The sequence below is a fragment of the Balaenoptera physalus genome, assembly GCF_965194825.1.
Source record: "Balaenoptera physalus genome assembly, chromosome: 8".
Lineage (NCBI taxonomy): Eukaryota > Metazoa > Chordata > Mammalia > Artiodactyla > Balaenopteridae > Balaenoptera > Balaenoptera physalus.
In genome coordinates this window covers 74680475-74701894 of record NC_138887.1, presented here as the reverse complement: position 1 = coordinate 74701894, position 21420 = coordinate 74680475, and the positions used below count along the sequence as shown (strand labels likewise).

Below are 21420 nucleotides of genomic sequence, written 5' to 3'. Positions count from 1 at the left end.
GTGGGCCCAGGAGTTTCTGCAGCTGTTCTACATGCTGAACTCTGAGCACACTTGGAAAGAAGTGGTCTCTTTGGTATTTATTGCACCTTCACGCTTAATCTGTCTGTTTCCCTGGAGATAAAAACTAGTTTGTGCAAAGAGTTGAGATTGCTTTTTGTTTCTTGGCTGTTTTTAAGGTTCTCTTCTTCACTAACTACAGCTTGGGATTTTTGTTTGTTTCTTTTTCTTTCTTTCTTTCTTTTTTTGAAGCAAGAGCTTTCAAAATAAACGGAATTTTCCCAGTACACCCTCCAGAGTTTCTTCTGAGGAAAGAAAAAGCATAATGACACCTTAAGCAAGGTAGACCTGGGAGTATTAAGTGCTGGAAGAAAGCCAATCTCTGAACTAGGGTCACCTTCCTCAAATGCTCCCAGATCTTTCTGCCCAACCTAGAGATCTAGATTCAAAAGGTTGAAATCAAACCCCACTTCTCAATCTTCATAGCCCTAGTATTTGTTTACTGATTTACAAATTAGTAAAGAGGATTTAGACTTGGTTGTCACCGAAGGGAGTTCTCTGCAACAAGATTCAGAAAACCAACAGCCACTAGCCCCAGAATATTAGAACTGTCACCTGGCCTTGAATGAGTGTAGTTTTTAGTTCATGTAACAATTTTAGCAGAGATGGGAGGGGGGAACTCACCTACCTCTGCAGTATCAGAGGGTTTTTAAACACATTTTCCCATCAGAGGCTAACCACCCTTAGCCAGTAGTCAGTTCTGTTACCCCTTTCGCCTCGGCTGCTCTGTGTGTGATAACAGGCAAGGGTGATTGTTCTCTACCTAGGAGCAAACCAGATCTGAGAGGAAAGTGGACACCAGTCTCTTGAGGGGCCACCTCCTCTCCCCAAGAAAATTCAGGGGCAAACAAATACACTCCTTCTCAAGGCAGGCCAAACCTGGCATAAAGTGCATTTTATAAGGTGCCAGTGGGTGCCAGGGATTTCTGGAGGCCCTGCAACTGCTGCTAAAACTTATTAACCCTCCCCCTACTACACTCACTTGTAAAACGAAATTAAATCACGCTGAAAATAGCAATTTCCCCAGGAATCATTAATCACCTCATACAATAAATACTTCTTTGTAATTCAACAGCAATTCTGAAAGGCATTCTCTGGGAAAAGTCTGTGGAGAAGCAAGGGATCTTCTTGAAGATAATGTGGTCTCGGGCAAAGACTCAGCATCTTGGCTGTCTGCTCAAAAAATGCCTAGACTCTTGGTGGAAATTGAGTGTCGAGCTGCAAAACCTCGAATGGCAGATTATCATCATTTAAGGTAAATGCTTATATTTCTCCTTGGTAGGGAAGGAGCGGTACGGGGGCACTCATTAGCTTCATACTGGGGGCACTTGTATAGGGGTGGAAGGGGTAACTTTCTTTCACTTACTCTAAATCTATCCAGGAAGAGAAGAGAGAGGATCGAGATTGTTTTTCTAATATTCCAGAACAAAATGGCAGTTTTTGCCCAAGCTGTCTTGATTGTTAAGGTATTGGTAAGTTTTACAAAGCCAAAATTACCCACAATGATCCAAATGATTATGTCATTTCTTCAAGTGTTTTGCCTGCTTCAGATTTGGTCTTTAAGGGAGTTTGTTATAACAGCTTAGAAAATCCCACTTTGTGCTTCAAAATCATTCATTGTCTGCCCCTTGCTAGGGCAACCATAAGAGTTCACCCAGAGGACAAATTTTCTATCTCATTAATTTTTTTTTTTAAAGCGAACCCTACTGGCCCCTCAAACCCTTGGCCTTTAAAGACAGTATTTTGCGTAAGCTCTATAAGCCTCCTACAAAAATGACCCTTATACATGCTCCCCTCTTTTTTCTCTCTTTTCCCCTCCTTCCCTCTAACACACACTCATCTGCTTTAGTCACAGAGCCACACTGTGCATGACTCCGGAGATAAAAGTTTTGTCAACATCTGAAATCAACCTAATCGGACAGGAGACACTTTAATGCTCACAGTTTGAATTAAGTACTTAACACTCTCCCCCATGAAGAGAAATGGCATTTTGCAGGCTCTCTTTCCTAGTTTTGCTGAAATCTACGATATACCCGGTGTTTTATTACAGCAGGAATTCAACTGTGACAGGCATAGTAGAGTACTTAATACCCAGGATGGAGCTCCTGGGAAGATTACCTAGATATATGGGGAGTGGGCCCTCCACACAGCATCTCTGACTTTATATTTACCTGTCCCAGGGTGCCCACATTCCCCCCACTTCTCAGCCTCCTCCCCATGGGATGGGTATCACCATCTCTCCTCTGTCCGCCTGCTTCCCTGAGCTTCCAATCTGTGCTGCTTTTCTCACCACTGCCTTTCCTACAGCCCTTTCAACATAGAAACATATCCACAGCTCTTTGGAATGGAAAGAAAGAAAACCCCCAAAGAATCACTGTAGCAAACAGAAACCTGGGACTTCCTGTGTGAATGAGGTGGTTCTGTGCAGGCAATAGGCTGTTCTTTGTACTCTCTTGGTCTCTGCATGCCTAGCTGCGGTCTGGTATTGAAGAACACAGGCTCACCTTTCCCCACAGCTGCTCCTGTTGCCCCTTGTCTATATTATACACTGGCCCAAGAATAACTGCTTCCTCTCTCATAGAGTAGGTAGGGGCTGGGAAGGAGGAGGAAGAGAGTGTGTTCTAACTCCTTGATAGCATCAGGGAGGCTGCTGGCGCTGTTATGAAACATTCTAGTCTGAAACTTCAGTCTTGGAACTCTGGCATCTCTTCTTCTCAAGGCCCCAAACTCATGGGGGCCCCTCTCCCCCACCCCTGCTTTCAGGCCAGTCCCACCCTCTCTGGGATTGATTCCTGGGGCTAAAAGAGATTCCCTGATTGAAAGGATGTCCAAGGCAAAAGAGATCTGGAGCCCGTTTTGGTTCAGTCTTCTCATTTTACCAATGAGGAAACTGAGGCAGCTGAACGCTTCCCCTTCACGTTCTATATGTAAATGAGTGTGTAGTTTGAACAGAGTCTTTGGTCTCACCTTGGGTAGGGGTAAGTGTACAGACATCTTTTCTCTGCAGAAGCCTGGAATGGACATATGCATCTGAGCTTACACTTGAAACGGAGGGCCACAGGTGTCCAGAGGCCAGGGAAGAAGGGTGGTTTCTTGCCTGATCAGCCACCAAAGCAGCTGGGGAAATTATGTAACCAAACTGCTTTAGCCAGTGCGCTGAGACAGGTGGGCTGACCTCTGGGCTCAGGAAGGGACCGACATCAGGGCACCTGACTGTCCACAATTCTCCTAGTCCTGGAATGACTAATTCTCCTATGGCTGGCCCTGGAATTTACATAGTGGTGGCTTGCCTGGGAGCCGGGCAAGGGCATCTGCGTTTCGGAGGCCTGGGAACTAAAAAAGTCAAACAAGGATCCTGGTTGCAGCAGATAAAGGTGTAGCGCCTGTTCGAGGGAGATATTGAAATTGTAATCTTTGTGGTCACGTGACTCATTAAATAATTAATGCGGATCGTCAGGAATGGATCGGAGTCGTCAGGGCCTCACTAGGAATGAATCTCTCAGAAGAGAGTCCCCCAACTTCCTATTTGAGTTTTAAAAGCACACATACTCAGATTTGTATCCAAAGGCTTTTTAACTCCTTCAGGAGTGGTGGAGTGAGGCCGTCAGCGGCCAGGACCGGAGCTGGCGGGCCCACGCTGGGTCTTGGGCTTTTCCTGCAGGGGTCCTGCGAGTCTGCGGAGCGCGCCGCGTCCGGGGAAACGTGAGTTGGCGCTCGGGATTTCTGCGGTCACATCTTGGCTTTGGTGATGAAGCGGGACGGATGCGCAGACAGTTGGTAATGTTCTGATTCACACTGGGGAAGGCTGCAGAGATACCACAGGACGGACGCGCGGCTTTGTCCAATTTTCCCGGTGTTCATAAATCACCCGCGCCGGGCGAGCGCCAAAAACGCGGAGAGAGAGGCCGCGGTGGCGGCGGCCATTGCAGAGGGAGAGACCTGGGCAGCATCTCTTTGTGACTCATTAGTCTGAACGATTTATGGTGGAACAGCAGCCATGAATATTTGACTTGGGGATAAGGAAATAGCAACAACAATAATCACCATAATAATGACAGTACTCCTAAGCGTGAGGGGGTGGGGATGTGTGTTGTGGTGGATGGTGGTGCAGCAGACCCTTCTGGGGCTAAGTTGAGTGGTAATATGCAGGATAACTAAGCCCCACCTTGCTCAGGGTCAGGCCAGGATCCCCAAGGCCAGGGGGCACTCCCTTTGGGGACATAGAGGGCAAGTTTGAACAAGAGAAAGGGCCCAGCATGGATTCTGAGTCCCAAGTGCCTGATGGACAATGGGGCCTGCAGGTCGAGGTGGTGGCAGAGGGCAGCTAGCTGCTGGTGTGCGGCCACTTGTTCAGTGTGCTAGAGGGCCCTGAAGCCTGAGGGTCAGGGGACTTGCCGGCTGTTTGGTAGCCTCTCTTGGCACTATCAGCAGGATTGCATGGACGCGGGACAGCCACTGGGGCTGATTTGGGCAGGCTGGAGTGTGGGGAGGCCACCCAGGCCTGGGTGAAGGGATAGTGGGGCAGGGACAGAGCTGTGGAAGCAACCGGCCCTCAGAGTCCCAGCCCAGCAAAGAACTTCTCCAAGCCTGGACCCAGCGCCCAGGAGGATTCTTTGTCCCTCCTCAGTGTCTTCCCCCATCCCCCGAAAGTTGGCTGACCACTTGCTAGTTAGAGAGCAAGAGAGGGTTGTAAATATCTTAAGGGATGAGGCGGCAGTGGAATTAGGGCCTGGAGCGGCTCGTGGCTGCTGCGCATAGGGAGGCTGGTAGGGCCCCCAGATCGGTTATTGTCTGATGCCCGCATCCTTCCCAGTTGTTCCCACTTCCAGCAACCATTAACTGGCCTACTCTGAGGGACTGGGCGCTGTGGTGGTCCCGCCAGCCCACTGGGACCGAGAAAGGACGCCCCAGGGCTTTAATGAACCAGAAGACAAAACCTCGCAAGACTGCCCCAGCCCCATGGGCTGAGCAGGAATCTGATTTCGCGCCAAACAGAAATGAACACTATTAGTGAGGTTTCAGGAGAGTCCGTGATTGAATGCTCCCAGACAAGGCTTCCCTTTGTTAGCAAAAGAAAATAAAGCGTGCATTCACATCCCCAAGTTGAGGTGCGAGAGGAGCTCTCGCAGCAGAGCGGACACCAACAGAAAGCCTCTTCCACCTTCTTGTCTTCCTCCGTCTGGTCCATTTTCTTCCCGCTTCCCCTCCCCCACCCCATAAAAAGAAAAAAAAAAGTGTGGGTGCGGAGATGGAGTATGTATTTATTTTACAAAAATAAATCATCATCTTCAGGCTATTTGTAGACCGGAACCTTTCGAGCAATGAGTGAGCCGCATGGACGAGTGCCCTGGCGACTCCTCCGTGTCCGCGTCACCCCGGGGGCCACCCTGGTGCCCGCGCCGCCTGCGCTTCGGACTCCGGCCTTCCAACTCCCTTCTTCCGCAGCCGCTGTTCACCCTCTGCTGTTTGTTTGTCCGCAGAGCGCCCAGACACCGGAAACGGCGGTTCCCTGAGCGCCCGGAGCTGGAGACACTCTCGAGTTCAGTCTTCGACATCTTTCGAGGTAAGCGCTGCGTCAAAACTCTTCACTGCCCCGGGCTTCGCACCGGGCCTTTGGGCAGGAGTTTACTTTCCCTGGCAGCTGCAACCCCTTGCCCTTTGAAAGAGGTGCTGGTCAATATTTAACTTCAAAGGAGTTTTGGGGCTGGTTCCCCTCAGCTGCACGCCCCGCCAATGCGGGGTTTCAGCGGACAAAGCTCTGCCCCAAAGCCGGCTTCGTGCGGAGGGGCGGTTGCATAGACCAAAGATGTGTGTCTGTGTGTGGGGCAGGGGGCTCAGAAGGGTGTGTTTGTCCCCTCCGGCATGCCCCAGACAGACCAAACCGCTACACAGAACAGCAGGGCAAAAGCAAGTAGAGGCCACTGGCGCGGCGGCCGCTGCGTGGGCTGCTCTCCTTGTGGACTGTTTGCGGCGCCTGCAGAGACTGTGAGTTCGGCAGTTGTGGTCAGTCCCAGCTCTGCGTGGAGGAAACTTGTGTCGCTGCCTTGCAGTTTATCCTATCGTTTTGCCTTTCCTTGGCACGAGGGAAGTTGCTGTATCTCAAATGTGTAGACTGTCGCAGGCAGCTGGGCTTCTCGGTTTCTTTAGCCAGGCTGATCCGCTGATCCTCCTATAGGAAAAGCACGAGTTTTGTATGTCTCGGCGTTTTCTTTTCCTATTTGGAACAAGGGAAAACTCTTTAAAATTCTTTTCAAGTTCTGGCTTAATTTGTTCTCTTAGTTTGGGATGCAGGGAGGTAATTACTGTGGTTTATTACCTTGTAAAAGATCCATAAATTTCGTGCCTATTTGGGGGAGGGGCTGCTGGAATAGCTTTCAAAAGCTTGGATTGAAAGAATGGATTTGCTTTGTTCCTTCAGGAATTACTTATTTTAAAAAGTTTTCTGAGATTTTTATCTTCTATTCCCTAGGCCTCAGTCTTCCCTGAAATCTGCTCCTACAGTAGATATCAGGTTGTTAATTAATCGAAACATGCTATTCAGTGTTGCTCTAAGACTGATATGGTATTCCGGATACAATTATTACTTTATCAGATAAGAAGTAAACAGAGTAATTGTAAAGCTGGTTACATTCTCAGCTACTGTATGTCTGTTTATACCAAGTATAGATGGAGCATTTCAGGAATTAGCAACTCAGTGTGTACTTATGATTTGCATCTCTGCACACAACAGAACCACTGCACGTGTAAATAGTTGCAGAGGTCTGCGGCCATGTGTATAAAATGATATACACATCCATATGTGTCCAGAGAACTTGGAGGTCATTTGTACTGTAGTTGCACCCACAGGAAATATCTTATGTTAAATAATGATCTATAATCTACTCTCTCTCTCTCTCTCTCACACACACACACACACACACACACACACACACACACACACACACACACACACACCATGGGCAAAGAAGGCCCTACCTGACGCTGAGTAGAGAAACCACTAGAGTTAAGTAAAGGGAGAAAAATGTTAAGTGTATTTTTGACAGAGAAATCAGATTGCAGTGTTTGAATACAGATATAGCTAATCTGCCAACAGCCTTGCAAATATTGACTAAAGCTCTGTATCCTTGGTCACCTGCTCCTTCCAAGACAACTTCATGGCTATTTTGGCTCTGGTGCATGGATCCAGGGTATGTGTCCCCAGCCCTGGCCAGGTTGGGTGGGGGAGTCAGTAGAGGAGGGATTGGCAGCTGGGTTTCCCAACCTGGACTTAGATACTTGAGCATCTCTATTCTTGTTCTCTGGAACTGAACCATAAAAGACCCACAGCCTTGCTCCAGGAAAGTGGGTTTCAGAGTGGTGAAGGAGGACTCTCAGCTGCTGGTTCCCCGGGGGCTTGCCCAGACCAAGGTCTCTCATAGCGAAACTGTTTTCACCTCAGAAGTTAAATTTCCTTTGACTTGCTCAGATTTTTCCCTTCACATCCCACCCAATCACCCCATCCCACCCCAAGTCGTTAATGTTAATTGTTAAACAGCAGTTGGAGCATTAACTGGGCTGTTAATAGCGGTATAGAGGCTCCTGGCTGGAGCTGAGATGCTGCTGGGCCTTGCTGGCGTTAAGGCATTTCTCTGAAGCAGTACCAAAGACTTCTCCCATTGATTTATGGCCTCGGGAGTTTTGGTTTGCTCCAGATTGCTCTGAGAGTTCTGAAGGGGGCCTCTTCTCATCTTTGAGTCGAAGCCTGTGCAGAAACTTTGGTTGGGGGCAGGCAAGGGGGTTTGCCAGGCTATCTGGAGAGCTCAGGGTGAAATTGTGTGGGTGGAGGGGTAAGGGGAGGACAGTGTATTAGCTGTCTGAGTCCTTGGGGGACTGGAGAGTGCTTTTTGAAACCAGCCTTTGGTCCTGTCCTTTACCCCCAAAACCTGAGAGAAGCAGGTTTTCACTTTGGGTTCTCACTTTCTATCTTGTAGTTTCGTTCAGAGCTGGGAAAGTTCACAAAGAGGTTCTCTTCCAGCTATCCCACAGACAGAACCTTATTGGAACACTACCTCTAGCTTAGGCCAGGGCTTACTTCCAAGGGATTCGGTCTCCTCCTCTTTTGTTGCCCTTGTGATTTGGACATCCCCATGACCAGGCCGCTTTGCTGAGGGCCTTACATTCTCACCAGGCCTCTTCTGCTCCTCTGTGGGGGAGGAGAGGAGGGAAGGAATCATGCACAGCTTCCTGCAGCTGCTACAAGTGAGTCCTCACACTTAGAGAGGCCTAGCCAGCTGAAGACCTACTCTCGAGGAACAAAAGAATATGGCATGAGGATCTTACCACCTCAGAGCACTCCCCTAGTTCAGAAACTAAGACCTGAAAAGAGGAACTTTTTAGATGGCTCCTGAGAGGGTGAAGTGTTAAACTCAGTGGATGGTGTCACCAAGCAGAAGGTAGGAGTTGGAGTGGGATGGGGAGGGGTAATGCCAGGTTCTTCCTGAGCTGAGTTGGTCCAGTTCAGTTTCTGATGGTGGACACAGAGTTGTCTTGGGGGAGGGTGGGCAGACTGGTCTGCAGAGAGGGCCCTAGATTGTCTTGTAGGTTAATTCAAGGGATGCCAGCAAAGGTTGGTTCTTTTTTTTTCCTCTCTTGCAGAGACAATTAGATCATTTCCCCTTACATTTTTCATCATCAGAATCCTATAATTTCATGTATCACTGAGCTATGCACTAAGGAAATGCATAAGTGCAGATTTGGCCAGGGCGCTTGGTCCCTCCAGATTTAGCAAACCCTGACCCACCACTCTAGAGCCAAGCATATCTCTTCTAGGGGGTTCTGTCGAACAAAACCAACTGGACTTGGAGGAGGTGCTTCAGCCTTTTGTCAGGTAATTATGGGCCTTTTGGGTTTCTCCAGTGGCTGTGGTGTATGGTGTGGGTGTTAGCAAACTCCATACAATGGCAGGCCATTAGGGAGTCCACTGACTAGGCCAGTCCTTATTGGGTTTTCTTCTGGAAACAGGGCTAGCACCTTGCCTTTTAACATACTGGCCAGTGGGCCAGGCGAGACTAGAGTGCTTGGGTGCTCTGAGTTCAGTTTATGTGTGAGTGGAAGACTGTAAGGAAAGTTCCGTGGACTATAAGAATGGAGACAGAATTGCTGTTCCCTTGTGTCTGGATCGTGTGTAAAGAACTATAAGTGGAGATAAGTGGCCTTGTGTGGCACCACGTGTTGGGGTGCGAGGAGATGCCCCCAGCGTCCTACTGCCCTAGACAGTGCTTCCCTCCCCCATTGCTGGTCAAGGTCCCCCGCTTCACCTCCCCAAAAGCTAAATGTTCTGCTTGGAAACCTAGTTCCTTCAGTGATTCCCTATTTCAAATAGAAGGATTTAAGTTGACGTATGACCACGTGAGCACATAATACAGCACATTATTGTGGCATTTGGAGCGGAGACCCGGGCGGGCTTTGCCTGTGATTACGTTTTCTAGATTCTCTACAGAGCGAGAGCTTTTCCCCCCACCCCCTCGCACCCACCTCCTCCTTCTCCTTCCCCTTCTCCGGAAAGCGCTCTCCTAGCGGGCTGCAGTTTTCAGAGCTCATGGAGCAGTTCTGGGCGAGCTAGCGATGGGACTCCAGGCCACACCGGGAGGATGGAATTTATTTTAAGGTATTTCCGTTGATTGTTCATATCTAGAGTGAGTTATGGCTGTGAGAGACAAAGGTCAGGTGAGGAGACCCTGGTTCAGGGACAGGACCCTCAGCCCCTCTCTTCCTTTGTTTCTCCCTTAGAACCGAAAGCATTTGAAACATCCCCAGTAGCGCCTCAGACTGAATTTAATTCCTTGGAAAGTATTGGGGTGGGGTGTAAAGGAAGGGGAACTCGGGGGCTACTAGGTGGGCCTGGTGGCCTCCGACGCTCCAGTGGCTTTGTCCACTGCAGCGGGGCTTGAGTCCCAGAAGCTGAGCCCCAGGCGGAGGGAGGGTCCCAAAGCGCCGGCTGGGGCCAAGGTGGCCCACGCTGTGCTCGCTGGACACGACTGCCTGGAGGGGGTGGGGGCTGAGTGGAGGAGAAGGGGGATCGCGCCCTATTTAGCCGTGTTTGCCGGCCAGGATGGAGGGTGAGGGCTGACCTGGACAGCCAGAGCAGCTGGGAGAGGGAAATCAATGAGCGTCCAGATGCGCTGCCATTTTATTGATGATGCTTCGGGCCACTTTGTTCAGCGCTGGGTTGCAGGAAGCGCTTTCCCACTTGCCAGACTGAAGGAGCCAGACCCTGAGGACTAGCCATTGTTTCCCTGAGCACCCGAGTAGGGGTGGAGAAGGACAGCTCAAATCTCGGAGAGGCTTGGGGTGGGGGCAAGCGTGCTGAATGCCCAGAAGCTCTGTTATTCTAACATTCAGGAGACAGAGAAAGCAGGGAGCTGGAGGTGCGTTTGGGCTTCATAATGCACAAGGCTTGGGCGCCCCCTTGTACGCCCTCAGCCAGCTAGGAGGGTTGGAGGACTGGCCGGTGTGCCCTGGGCTGGAGGGAAGTCTGAAGGCAGAGTCTGCAGAAAGCAGAGGCAGACATCTCAACGGTTTCAGAGCCCCAGAAACGGTGCTGTAGCCAGAATGGGGACAGAGAGTTAAACAGTGTGCTTCCAAATTACTGGGAAAGCCTGAGCTAATTGGGCTTTAGGGACCCAGCACTCCCGGGAAGGATGGAAACTCCCTAAAAAGGTGATGGAAACTTCGCTTTCCTTTGCTTTTGAAGCTCTTGGAGCAGAGAAAACAGACGCCTACAAGGAGTCAGGAATCATATTTGTCTCCTGACTTAAAAAAAAAAATCTTATTTCTTTCTGCACTGGAAAAAAATCAAATCAGGTTTCCCCTACTTGAGTGGGGTTTGCTTCCCCAGACGGAAGGGCTGCTTCAGCCCTCCCCCGCTACTGGCCCAGGCGCTAACCGTGTTTAACTGAGGCCATTTCAAGTGCTCTAAAACACCCCTTGGAAATAAAATGTAAGCTTTAATTGCTGTTCAATTACTTGTCAGCATTTCATATGATTTATGACCCAGTTCTGGTACATTTTTGGCCCAGTTAAAGACTCATAAATAATATAGTTTCGCTAGAAAGAATGAGAGAGGGAATAGAAGAGGTTTGTTAAAGGCATCTTTTTATTGTCGCTTCAGTGCCAGCAAGCGGAATAAATATCTAAGGATGGATTCTTGAGCTGATTCTGTATAAAAGTGTGCACAGAGAGAAGGCAGTAGTGGCGTTTATAGAGAACCGGTTGGTTTTTTCTCCACAGAAAGAGCTAAAGCCACTCCATCATAGCTAAACAACAGCTATATTTTTTTAAAAAAGGCTAGTCCCCTTTTACCCTCAAAATGCCAACTTCACCCTCACAGGCAAGCTTATTTCCTCATTAATTTTCCTCCCCAGTCTAGGACTTCTATGCCTCTTCTTGCCAACAGTTATTCCTCACCTTCCTCCCTGGCTGCATAGCCAGCCGCGGGGCCACCCACAGGCCCTCGCAGATAAGTTCACAAGGAGACCCCTGTGAGGGGTAGAAAGGCATCAGCGCACCTCCGCCGTTCCAGAGATTCTTCTAGTGCTGAGAAAATGTTTTCTTCTAGTCCACATGGGCGAGGGATGGGGGACGGGGGCATGAGACTTAGGGGTATTGGGGCAGCCAAGGGGTCCTCTCCCCAAAGAAAACCTCATCGGTTTTGGCAGAGCCGGGTGCATGGCTGCGGGATTTACCTAGAAAGGGCGCGGCGGCAGCGGCGGTGGAAATCGACTGGCGATATTTTTCTTTTAAAAAGCAGTAACAAACGAACAAAAATCCTTCGGCTATTATACATTATTATTTTTAATCACCTCGCCTGCCTAGCTCCAAAAGCCAGTCCGTTGGATGTCAGCAGAGAGGCCTGGACCCGGGCAGTCTGCGTGCCAGGCCGCCAGACCCTAGTCTTGAGGTCCAAGCCCTACTTCTGCCCGCCGCAGCCCGCCGCCCAGAGGCCACCTAGTCGGGGGCGGGTGGAGGCCCGGCCCGAGCTCCCGCCCCGGCTTTCCCAGGGCTCCGGCGGCTCGGCGGGTCCAGTCCCCGCGTTTTGCCGGCACAGCCCTGGGGCCGGCGGAAAGGTACGCGCCCGGGGTGCCCCATCCCTCACCTCGGCGCCCTGGGCCATCCCCTCCCCCGGCAGGTTCTCACGAAGAGCTGGCCTTCCCGGCAGCTGGCTTAGCTGAGAAAGCGGCGAGTCGCGTCAGCAGTTTGGAGGAGAAAGTGCGGGTTGATTATTGACCCACGCCTTCTTTCTTCAAATGCCACATCCAACCCGGCCGGTTTGAAGAGAAAATGCCGCCCAGCGGATTTTTGCGGCCGGCTCTCGCCTCCTACGCTGCCTGGCTACCCCTTTCAAGTCGCGCTGGAGCAATATGCCATAAGGAGCAAGTGTTTGCTGTTTTGTGCTCTGTTTACAGCTTTGGGGCGCCGAGTCATAAATCTTGCCCAGCCATAAATGACAAAAACCATTGGTATGCATGAGGCCACCCTGGCCCGGAGTGCTTTTTGATTTCTCCCTTTTCCCTTGGCTTTGTTTTTGCTCTAAGGTGACACTTTGGCTCCCTGACAGTTTAAACATACTACTTATATTTTTAACACCTTCCTTTGAGAAGGACCGGCCGCTGACACCTTGGAATTGCACGAAAGCTCCATTTCTCTCTTTTTGCCACACACATATCCTTGCAGAGTTCACTTCTGAATCTGGGGAGTTGAGGGAGGCATTAAGGAGGAGAAAGACCATCCATCCTCCTTAAAGTTTTGGCAATGTTACCAGCCACGTCGGGCCTTTCCTCTGCTCAGCATCCCTATCTACCACTAATTAGGGGAGAAAGTATAGGTGGCCGTTCGTGCTGGGGGTCAGAACTTTATCTGTCTTTGCCTGAGAGTGAGCTGCGTGTTTGAACTGTGAAATGGGCACAGAAGAGCTGGAGACCCAGGATTCTAGCACCTTTGTGTGTACCTGAGCCCAGAGTGTCCCATTTCACTGCCTGGACAACCTGCATCTCCCCCAGGCTACTTCCCTCCCAGCCGCCAGGATTTCAAGGGTTTTTACTTTAAAAATATAACCAAAGACACCCCAGTTGGCTCTTGGGGCGGTCTCCCGAGAAATGAGGCCCTATCCCAGCTCCCCAAAGATTGGCTTTGAGGTTCTTGGATTGGGGGTGGCAGGTGAGGTGAGGTAAACTGCCCAAAGTCTGGGGAACTCTCTTCTGGTTCCGTCTTCCCTTCGCCCCGCAACTGGAAATGTCCAGGGCACAGGGTAAGGTGGTTTCCTAAACGGATTCCTAAGAAATAGAGCCCGGCAAGAGAGCCCCTTTGTGAGAGCCGTTTGTCCTCATTAGCATAATTTTCCTGGACTTCAGTGACGCCTAGGAGCGGGGAGAGGGAGGGCGGTGAGCGTTGGGGGGAGGCTGCCCTCCTCCCGCCGCCGCCGAGCTGCCCCGCTCGCTCCCATCCCTCCCCTCGCCTCAGCCCCATCCCCCACGCCGGCCCACGTTCCCCCCTAGCCGCCTCGGCCTCCCCTGCCGCCCGCCCCCAGCGCCCCCCACCGCACCCCCCGACCAGACGCTGCTCCGCGTGTAATATTCATAAGAAACATACCCAAGTCGGTGCCACTAGCCCAGGCAGAGCCCTGCGCCGCGCTAGCGCTTATCTCCGGGCCGCGGCTGCTGCCCTCGGGAAGGGCAGGGGGCGGGGGTGTGGGGGAGGGGAGGGAGGGTGGGTGGGTGGGGTGGGTGGGAGGGGGGGTCCGAGCCGCCCCAGTCCGCCCTGGGCGAGCCGTGCCGGAGCAGCTAGGCGGCCACGCTCTGCACCGCGGCGTCCGGGCCTCGGGGTCTCCCTCCCGCCCGCCGTCTCGGCTGATGCTGAGGGTCGGTGCCCAGCCCGCGCCGAGGGGACCCGGCCGGGCTGCCGAGCCGAGCCGGGCCGGGGGCCGGAGCCCGAGCCTGCGCTCACGGCGCTCGTCAGAAGTTAAGGTAAGCGGAGCCACAACCGGCCGCTCTCAGCGCTGAATGGTGGAGTTTACGTCTCGGTGATTTATGGCTGCAGACTTAAATCTCGGTTCAAGAAGAGTTCACAAGCCGGAGCTTCCTTCCCGGCAGTGACTGATACCCTTACACTTCGAGTTCAGGCCGCTCTCCCATCCCCGCCCCCACCTCTTCCCTCTCCCTAGCCTAGCCTCAACTTTTCGGGGTTGGGGAGGAGAGGAAGCAGTGGGCGAGGGGACGCGGGAGCTCTTACCCGCTGTTCCCGCTTAAACTCGGGGTGAGGGCAGGCCGAGGAAGTGGCGGGAGTGGAAAAAGGGAGCAGTGTCTGAAGGAAGGAGGCTGAATTTGGGCAGATCTTCCTGAGAGACAATAGGGCTTGCTTCCTGCAGTCAGTTTAGCCTCCTCAACTCTTTCAGTTCTTGCACCTGGGGGTTATTGTCCAGAAACGGATCTTTTCAGAGGAATCTCCTCCCATCCCCAGGCAAAGGCTGGGGATGCAAAGCAAAGTTTCCTGGCTGGCAAATCTCCAACTTCTTTACTAGGTTGCAAACTTTGGGGGCTGGGGTGGGGTGAGGTGGTGGATTATGTGGGCCCCAAGGTGGTTATCCGCTGGCCTCAAACAATAGGAAGGACTTTGGTGGGTGAATTCACATTTTAAGTTTATGGAGGTTGTTGTTCGCTCTTAGAGTTTCAAAGGTGTTTTTTATTATTTTATAAGACAGTGCATAACTTGACGAAAAGACCGTAAGCCGCAGGCCGGTGTAGTCTGTGGTAATGGATTAGCAAGTCACTTGAAATATTGCATGTTCAAAATCAACTTAATTTTGTTTTATCTAATATCTTGCTGTTCAAGTGTCTGGAGTAATTGTCTTAACCTGACGTTTTATTTTACACAAGCCCAGTATCTTAAAAATTTATAATGGCAGACATTAACACTGCCAAATGTAATTGGAGTTATTTTCAGTGAAAGAACAGGAAACGGAGACATTAAATTGCTTATTCTGTTTTAAATTTTATTTTATCCTTTATTTACTTTTGATCATGGTATCTGTAGCTTCCTATCTATTTCCAAAAGAGAAACAGTACTCCAGGGCTCAAGATCACATACAGTAACTCCAGATAAGGGCTGCTGTAATTTTTAATTGAGGTTCTGGAAAATTAAATTGTGCCTGTTTTCCAGATGTTGGTCAGATTGTTGGTTTAATAATGAAATCCAAAGGAGTCCATTATTAAAAACAAAATTATAATCATCCACTGCTATATGCTTATTACATTAATTTTTTTCTAGTTAACAAAGTGTCTGCTATTCCTGGAATTTTGAATAACTTCAGGACTCAAGTACACATAGTTGAGGCATGAAGTGTAAGCCCTTTTCTTCATGAATTTGTCATTGTAATTTTCTTAAATGGTCAGAGAGACTAACATCCTGATTGTGTGTGCGGGGCGACTATTTGAACTCACATGAAAGTTTTCTGAGCTGAGTGAGAACCAGAGGTTGACCATGCAGAGGTGAAAACAAAAATAAAACATAGATTTCACTTTTACAGTATGCTTTCTAAATAAAAAGGTTGAGAAGGCTTTCAGTTGCTTTTTAGATTTCCAGGTTTGTCCTTTACTTGGTGTTTCTGAAGCAGGTAACTAGGCCAAGTAACAAATATCAACAACAACAACAGCACACAAAGATCAGGGAACTCTGGCAGGATTTTATGGCTTGTGCTTCCATCCCTCGTCCGGAGCCAAATGACCCCCATACATCACATTACATAGCAGTTTCTAAGACAGAACCTATTATCGTTAAGTTGGAAGGAGAGTTCAAGCCGTGGTCATGGAGATGACGCTGGTTTTTCAGGTTCCTGATGGGTTTTTTTTTTTTCTCTAATCCATCATGTTTTAGCAGGTAGAATTTGATAGTTGCCCTGAATAACAGGACCTCAGAAAGTCCAAGGCAGGAGGGTCTGGAGACCTTCTGTAACAGGGGCAAAGAGGTGGGAGTGGCCTGCTGGGACCTGCCTGAGAAATAGGGAGAGGGAAGGAGCAAAGAACTGTCCAAGATTTGAGTTTGACTTCCTGGAGAGGGTGTCCTTGTTGGTCCATCCCCACCCAGAATGTTCCATCCAAAGTTTTCTCTCCCCTCCTTGACCACAAGGGTCTCATTTGGAGGAGGTGAGTCATATCCCTGCACAAGGGTAGATTAACTAACAAGCTCAGCTTCTGAAATCGACAAGGGTCCAGTAGGGCTACTGCCTGAAAAAAATTTGTGCATACCTTTCTTGGGTGCTGGAAGGTCCAAGAAGGGCCTGGATGGGAAGTCACCCTGCGTCACGGTTCTTTTGGCAAATATCAGTCCTAAAGAGAGGATTGGAGAAAAAGTTGGTGACCCAAGCTCCCCTTTGCCCCCTTGCCCCTTCCCTATGATCTCCAGAGGGGAGGAATCCAAGTTGTGGAGAGGAAGGGACACCCCAATTTTCTTCTTCCCTGGAAAAGAAGGGATCCAGAGCCTGTTCCTTTCTAGCCCATCAGGCCTTTCTCCTTTTGGATTCCAGCTCCCCAGACCCGGCTTCCGGACCTCTCACTCTCCTCCTCTCTCCCCGGAAAACACCCCAACTCCAGATGCAAGTTAAGCAAATATTTGTAGCTGCCAGTAAATTCCAGCGGCTTTTTATAGCGCGGCTCTCTGCGCCCGGGGCCAAGTCGTGCTGCTAAATATTGCTGACCACTTTTTCTTTTATGGCTTTCATGTCACTTAGCTATTGAGAGTAAGATGGATTTGCGCGGAGCCCTCACGGCGCTGCGATTCTCGCCCCCCAGGTCTGCGCTGGGCGGCCATTGGCGGCGGAGCGTCACGTGACCTCGGGGGCGTGCCAATGTGCGCCCTCACGGGTGTCAAGCCCCTGTCAGAGTGTGCGATCAAGATCGTGAAACAACGCGATGCAAAAAGCGACCTACTACGACAGCTCGGCGATCTACGGTGGCTACCCTTACCAGGCAGCCAACGGGTTCGGTTATAATGCCAGTCAGCAGCCGTACCCGGCGTCCGCAGCACTGGGCGCCGATGGCGAGTACCACAGACCCGCCTGTTCGCTCCAGTCGCCCTCAAATGCTGGGGGCCACCCCAAGGCGCACGAGCTGAGCGAGGCGTGTCTGCGCACCCTGAGCGGTCCGCCCAGCCAGCCCCCGGGCCTAGGCGAGCCGCCTCTGGCCCCGCCGCCGCCCCAGGCCGCGCCCCCTGCCCCACCACAGACGCAACCCCCGCCGCAGCCCCCTGCGCCTGCCCCTGCCGCGCCCCCGCCCCCCTCGTCAGTCTCCCCCCCTCAGAATGGCAGCAGCAACCCCACCCCCGCCAGCGCAGCCAAGAGCCCCCTACTCAACTCGCCCACCGTGGCCAAACAAATCTTCCCCTGGATGAAAGAGTCTCGGCAAAACACAAAGCAGAAAACCAGCGGCTCCAGCTCAGGTAAAGGGCCGCCTTCCGGAAGAGGGTCCTCTGACCTGGCTCCCAGCCCCCCAGGCCACTTCCAGCCAGGCCAGCAAGGTTTGGGAGTGCTGGAATATTTCCAGAATTCACCGCTCCTCCTCCCCCCAACCCTCAAAGGTTTCCAGAGGCTTTGCAACTAGGGAAGTGATTGGACTCTGTGCCCAGGAAACCCCAGAGAGAGATCTGATGGGAGTCTTTCTGGACCTTTCTTATGAGCAAGTGGGGCCTAGTGACTTTGGAGTCCCTCCTTGTGGCGTTAGGACCTTTGGGCAGAACAAACCTGAGTAGCACTGTCTCTTTTTAGCCCAGCTCCTCATTTCTAATGAAACAGTGGCACCCACCCCACAATGAAATGTGGCAGAATAAAAGCAGGCCTCCAAGTCAGAATCAATGCTCTGCCTATAATCAGAGCTTATTTTTAATTTTTGCTCCAGTAGATGGAGTGGCTGCCTTATCTCTGGGAAGGCCCTACTCAGACTTAGTACAATGAAGGCAGCCAGGGATTTCCTGGGGGAGGGGATGCTAATGGGAACCACATGGGCCTCCTGGAACCAGATTCCAATAGAGGACAGGCGCTGGGTCTTGGGCTTCCCAGCCTCTTGGTTTCCTTTGCTGCTGCCTTCTCCAGTTGCTAGTGCTCTGTTCAGAGCCTGAGCATCTGGGACCATCCAGAGCCAGGATTTGGGGGGCCGGGGGGGAAAGGATGGTCAAGATTAGTGGGCAAAGCTGGGGCAGGCTGCTTGATGACATGGAGAGCCCTAATTAATAGCACCCCGCATCAGGGAGCTGGGCCTCCCCACCAGAAATGGGAACTCTTTTCAGTGGGGTCTCTTCTTTCGGGCAGAGAAGGCCTTCCAGATTGGAGCTTCCACTCCACTCGTTTATACTGGACAGATCAAATAAGTGGCCAGTTGAGGCAACTGTCCAATCTGACAGGCAAACTGTCAGATAGTGATGGAGGGAAAGGTTTATTGAGTGTATATTAGGTGCCTCACATTCCAGTTACTGTGAAGGGATTGAACATGGTGACACCTGCCCACACGGAGTTTGTAGTCTGATAGGGCTGAAGGATCAGTAAATGAGTCAGAAAGTGAATAGCTCCAGAAGGGAAATACAGACCAGGAAGGCAAACAGGGGGTTCTGCTTTTCTGTTCCTCCCCCCTCCCCCTTGGAGAGGCCTATGATTTGCAGCTTTACTCAATGACGGGCTACAGGCGCTGTTTCCCCACCAGGACAGAGGAAAATATGTAGTTCCTTCTTCCCCTTTCTGGGCCCTGACAAACGGAGGGATCTTTGGGGCCTGGAGGAAGGAGGGGCCTGGCTGGGTCAGGGGCTGGGCGGGGCTGCGGGCAGCCCCTGATGCCACTCTTCCTCTCTTCTCTGATCTCGCAGGGGAGAGCTGCGCAGGTGACAAGAGCCCACCTGGGCAGGCGTCGTCCAAGAGGGCGCGCACAGCCTACACGAGCGCTCAGCTGGTGGAGCTAGAGAAGGAATTTCACTTCAACCGCTACCTGTGCCGGCCGCGCCGGGTGGAGATGGCCAACCTGCTGAACCTCACCGAGCGCCAGATCAAGATCTGGTTCCAGAATCGCCGCATGAAGTACAAGAAGGATCAGAAGGGCAAGGGCATGCTGACATCATCAGGGGGCCAGTCCCCAAGTCGCAGTCCCGTGCCGCCCGGCGCTGGCGGTTATCTTAACTCTATGCATTCGCTGGTTAACAGCGTCCCGTACGAGCCCCAGTCGCCCCCGCCTTTCTCCAAGCCCCCCCAGGGCGCCTACGGGCTGCCCCCCGCCTCCTATCCCGCACCCCTGCCCAGCTGCGCGCCCCCGCCGCCCCCGCAGAAGCGCTACACCGCGACGGGGGCGGGCGCGGGCGGCACACCCGACTATGATCCGCACGCGCATGGCCTGCAGGGCAATGGCAGCTATGGGACTCCACACTTACAGGGAAGCCCCGTTTTCGTTGGGGGCAGCTATGTGGAGCCCATGAGCAACTCTGGCCCGCCCCTCTTTGGCCTAACTCACCTCCCCCACGCCGCCTCAGCTGCCATGGACTACGGGGGCGCTGGGCCGCTGGGCAGTGGCCACCATCATGGGCCCGGGCCAGGGGAGCCGCACCCCACCTACACGGACCTTACCGCCCACCATCCTTCTCAGGGAAGAATTCAGGAAGCCCCCAAGCTCACCCATCTGTGATAGTGGGCTCGGGGCTGCGCGCCAGGAGAGTCCCCACCCTATCCCCCCCCCACCCCCCACCGCTACCTACCTTTCTTTTTCGTTTGCTTTTTTTGTTTTGTTTGTTTAAGGTTCTTCCCGCCCCTCCCTTTTCTCTCTCCTCCGCCCCCCATTCTCCGCCCCCCCGCTTTGTTTTCTTTGGTAACACGTTTTTATAGTTTATGTGACGTAGCAATCTTGGTTGCTGGAATGGCTGTCAGTATCAGTAGCGATATTTATCTCCCCCCGCCCCTCGCTCGGCCGCTGGCCCTGCACCCTTTACCTTCTCTACTCTTTGATCAGAAACAGGGTATATGAACAAATTTTCTAGCCAAGTTCTTTGATGTGAATTTGTTCGTACATTATGGCTCCCGAGGGGAAGCGATTACTTTTTTTTTTTTTAGATTTTAGTATTTTTTTAATTGCACTTCTTGTAAAGAGCGAGAAAAAAATCAAAGGCGCTTTGAAACAGGGGCTCCCTGTGCAAGGATGACTAAGTGTACGTCTTTCCGTGTGTGTATGCTGGTGAACAGTCAGATTTATTTATATTTTTTTTGCAAGCATTGAATAAGTTTTAAATATTATTTATCCCCATCCGTCCGTATTTATATTAAAGAAATTCTGTACCCTGATTGTTCAGAAGGTTTCTTGGGCCTTTTGTTCAATGGTGTATTGGCGTACATAGAAAAACATTTTATTCGAAAGGGAAATAGAATTCCTTTATAAAAACAGTAATGATGCAATAATACCAGAGAGGATCCAGCTTCTGAAAACAGTGATTTAGGTTTGTAACATCAAGCGAAACTGAAAAAAAAATCTGTAAACGCGAAAAACGCTAGGTTTGTTTTGAGAGTTCTACATTCCTTGCTGCTCACATTCTGAGAAACAAAACAAAAAAATAAAATAAAGTTTCTATTCTGAATAATATCCGTGTTCACAAGGGATTCTTTGGCCGAAGATAAGGGTCTGCGTGGAGTCCAGGCAGAGGCGACCTGGCGGAGCAGGCCGCGGCAGCCCTCCAGCTCCGGCTTGAGGCCTGGCCAGGCGGCTCGCCCGGGAGCGCGGCGAATTCTCGGGAAGGCAGCCGGAGCTTCTCGCGGCGGCAGTTCTGGAAGCGCTGAGCTGCCTGCCCGCTGGGCTGCCCGGTTCCCAGCTGCCACGGAGGCCGGCCGCGGGCGCAGGGGCTGCGGAGTGCTGAGTGCGGGAGGAACAAAGGCAGCCCGGCTGAGGCGCGGCGGGAGGCGCACAGGTGCCCGGGCAGCCCCGCCGGGGGATAAGGTAGGGCTGTCTTCTGCTCCACCATCTTCCTCCGGTCAAAGCGGACCAGCCAACGCCTTAACCTGGGGCATCGCCAGCCGCGCGGCGGATGCCGAGCACTTTCTAGGAGCAACTGGACTCTCCGCGGATGCTTCGCTGTCCCTTATCGCGGCCGGAGGAAAGAATCACTCCTAAAATCGCCACTGGGAGCGGGGCGGCTCGGAAGAGATTGAGGCTCACCCAGGTCTCCAGCAAAAGAAAGGCTGAACTCCAAGCAGCTTCCCCGAGTCCTTCCATGAACTGCTTGAGTCCCAGCATTGGCTTCTTCCCGGAAAATAGGATTTGGCATTCTCTGGATTTATTTCCTCTCCTTCTTCCCTCCCTGCTTTCCTTTTATGGCCCC

The 21420-nt window shown here is 51.6% G+C and overlaps 1 protein-coding gene across 5 annotated transcripts; it reads left to right on the top strand.

Moving 5' to 3' along the window:
- The first annotated feature begins 1184 nt into the window (after positions 1-1184).
- On the top strand, positions 1185-20685 carry HOXA3 (homeobox A3). Of its 5 annotated transcripts, none has more exons than XM_082472000.1 (5): positions 1185-1312; positions 3719-3834; positions 5538-5620; positions 16878-17523; positions 18937-20685. In XM_082472000.1, the coding sequence occupies exons 4-5, from the start codon at positions 16998-17000 to the stop codon at positions 19740-19742; spliced, it is 1332 nt and encodes a 443-aa protein (XP_082328126.1). In that variant the 5' UTR covers positions 1185-1312; positions 3719-3834; positions 5538-5620; positions 16878-16997; the 3' UTR covers positions 19743-20685. The 5 variants fall into 5 exon arrangements, with proteins under 5 accessions (XP_082328126.1, XP_082328127.1, XP_082328128.1 ...); XM_082472001.1 differs by having other exon boundaries at positions 5538-6042; XM_082472002.1 differs by lacking the exon at positions 3719-3834 and having other exon boundaries at positions 1295-1312.
- Positions 20686-21420: the final 735 nt, after the last annotated feature.

Coding starts and splice junctions, on each gene's coding strand:
- HOXA3 (XM_082472000.1), top strand. CDS start 16,998: ATGCAAAAAGCGACCTACTACGACAGCTCGGCGATCTACGGTGGCTAC. Junction 17,524..18,936: donor AACCAGCGGCTCCAGCTCAG/GTAAAGGGCCGC, acceptor CTGATCTCGCAG/GGGAGAGCTGCGCAGGTGAC.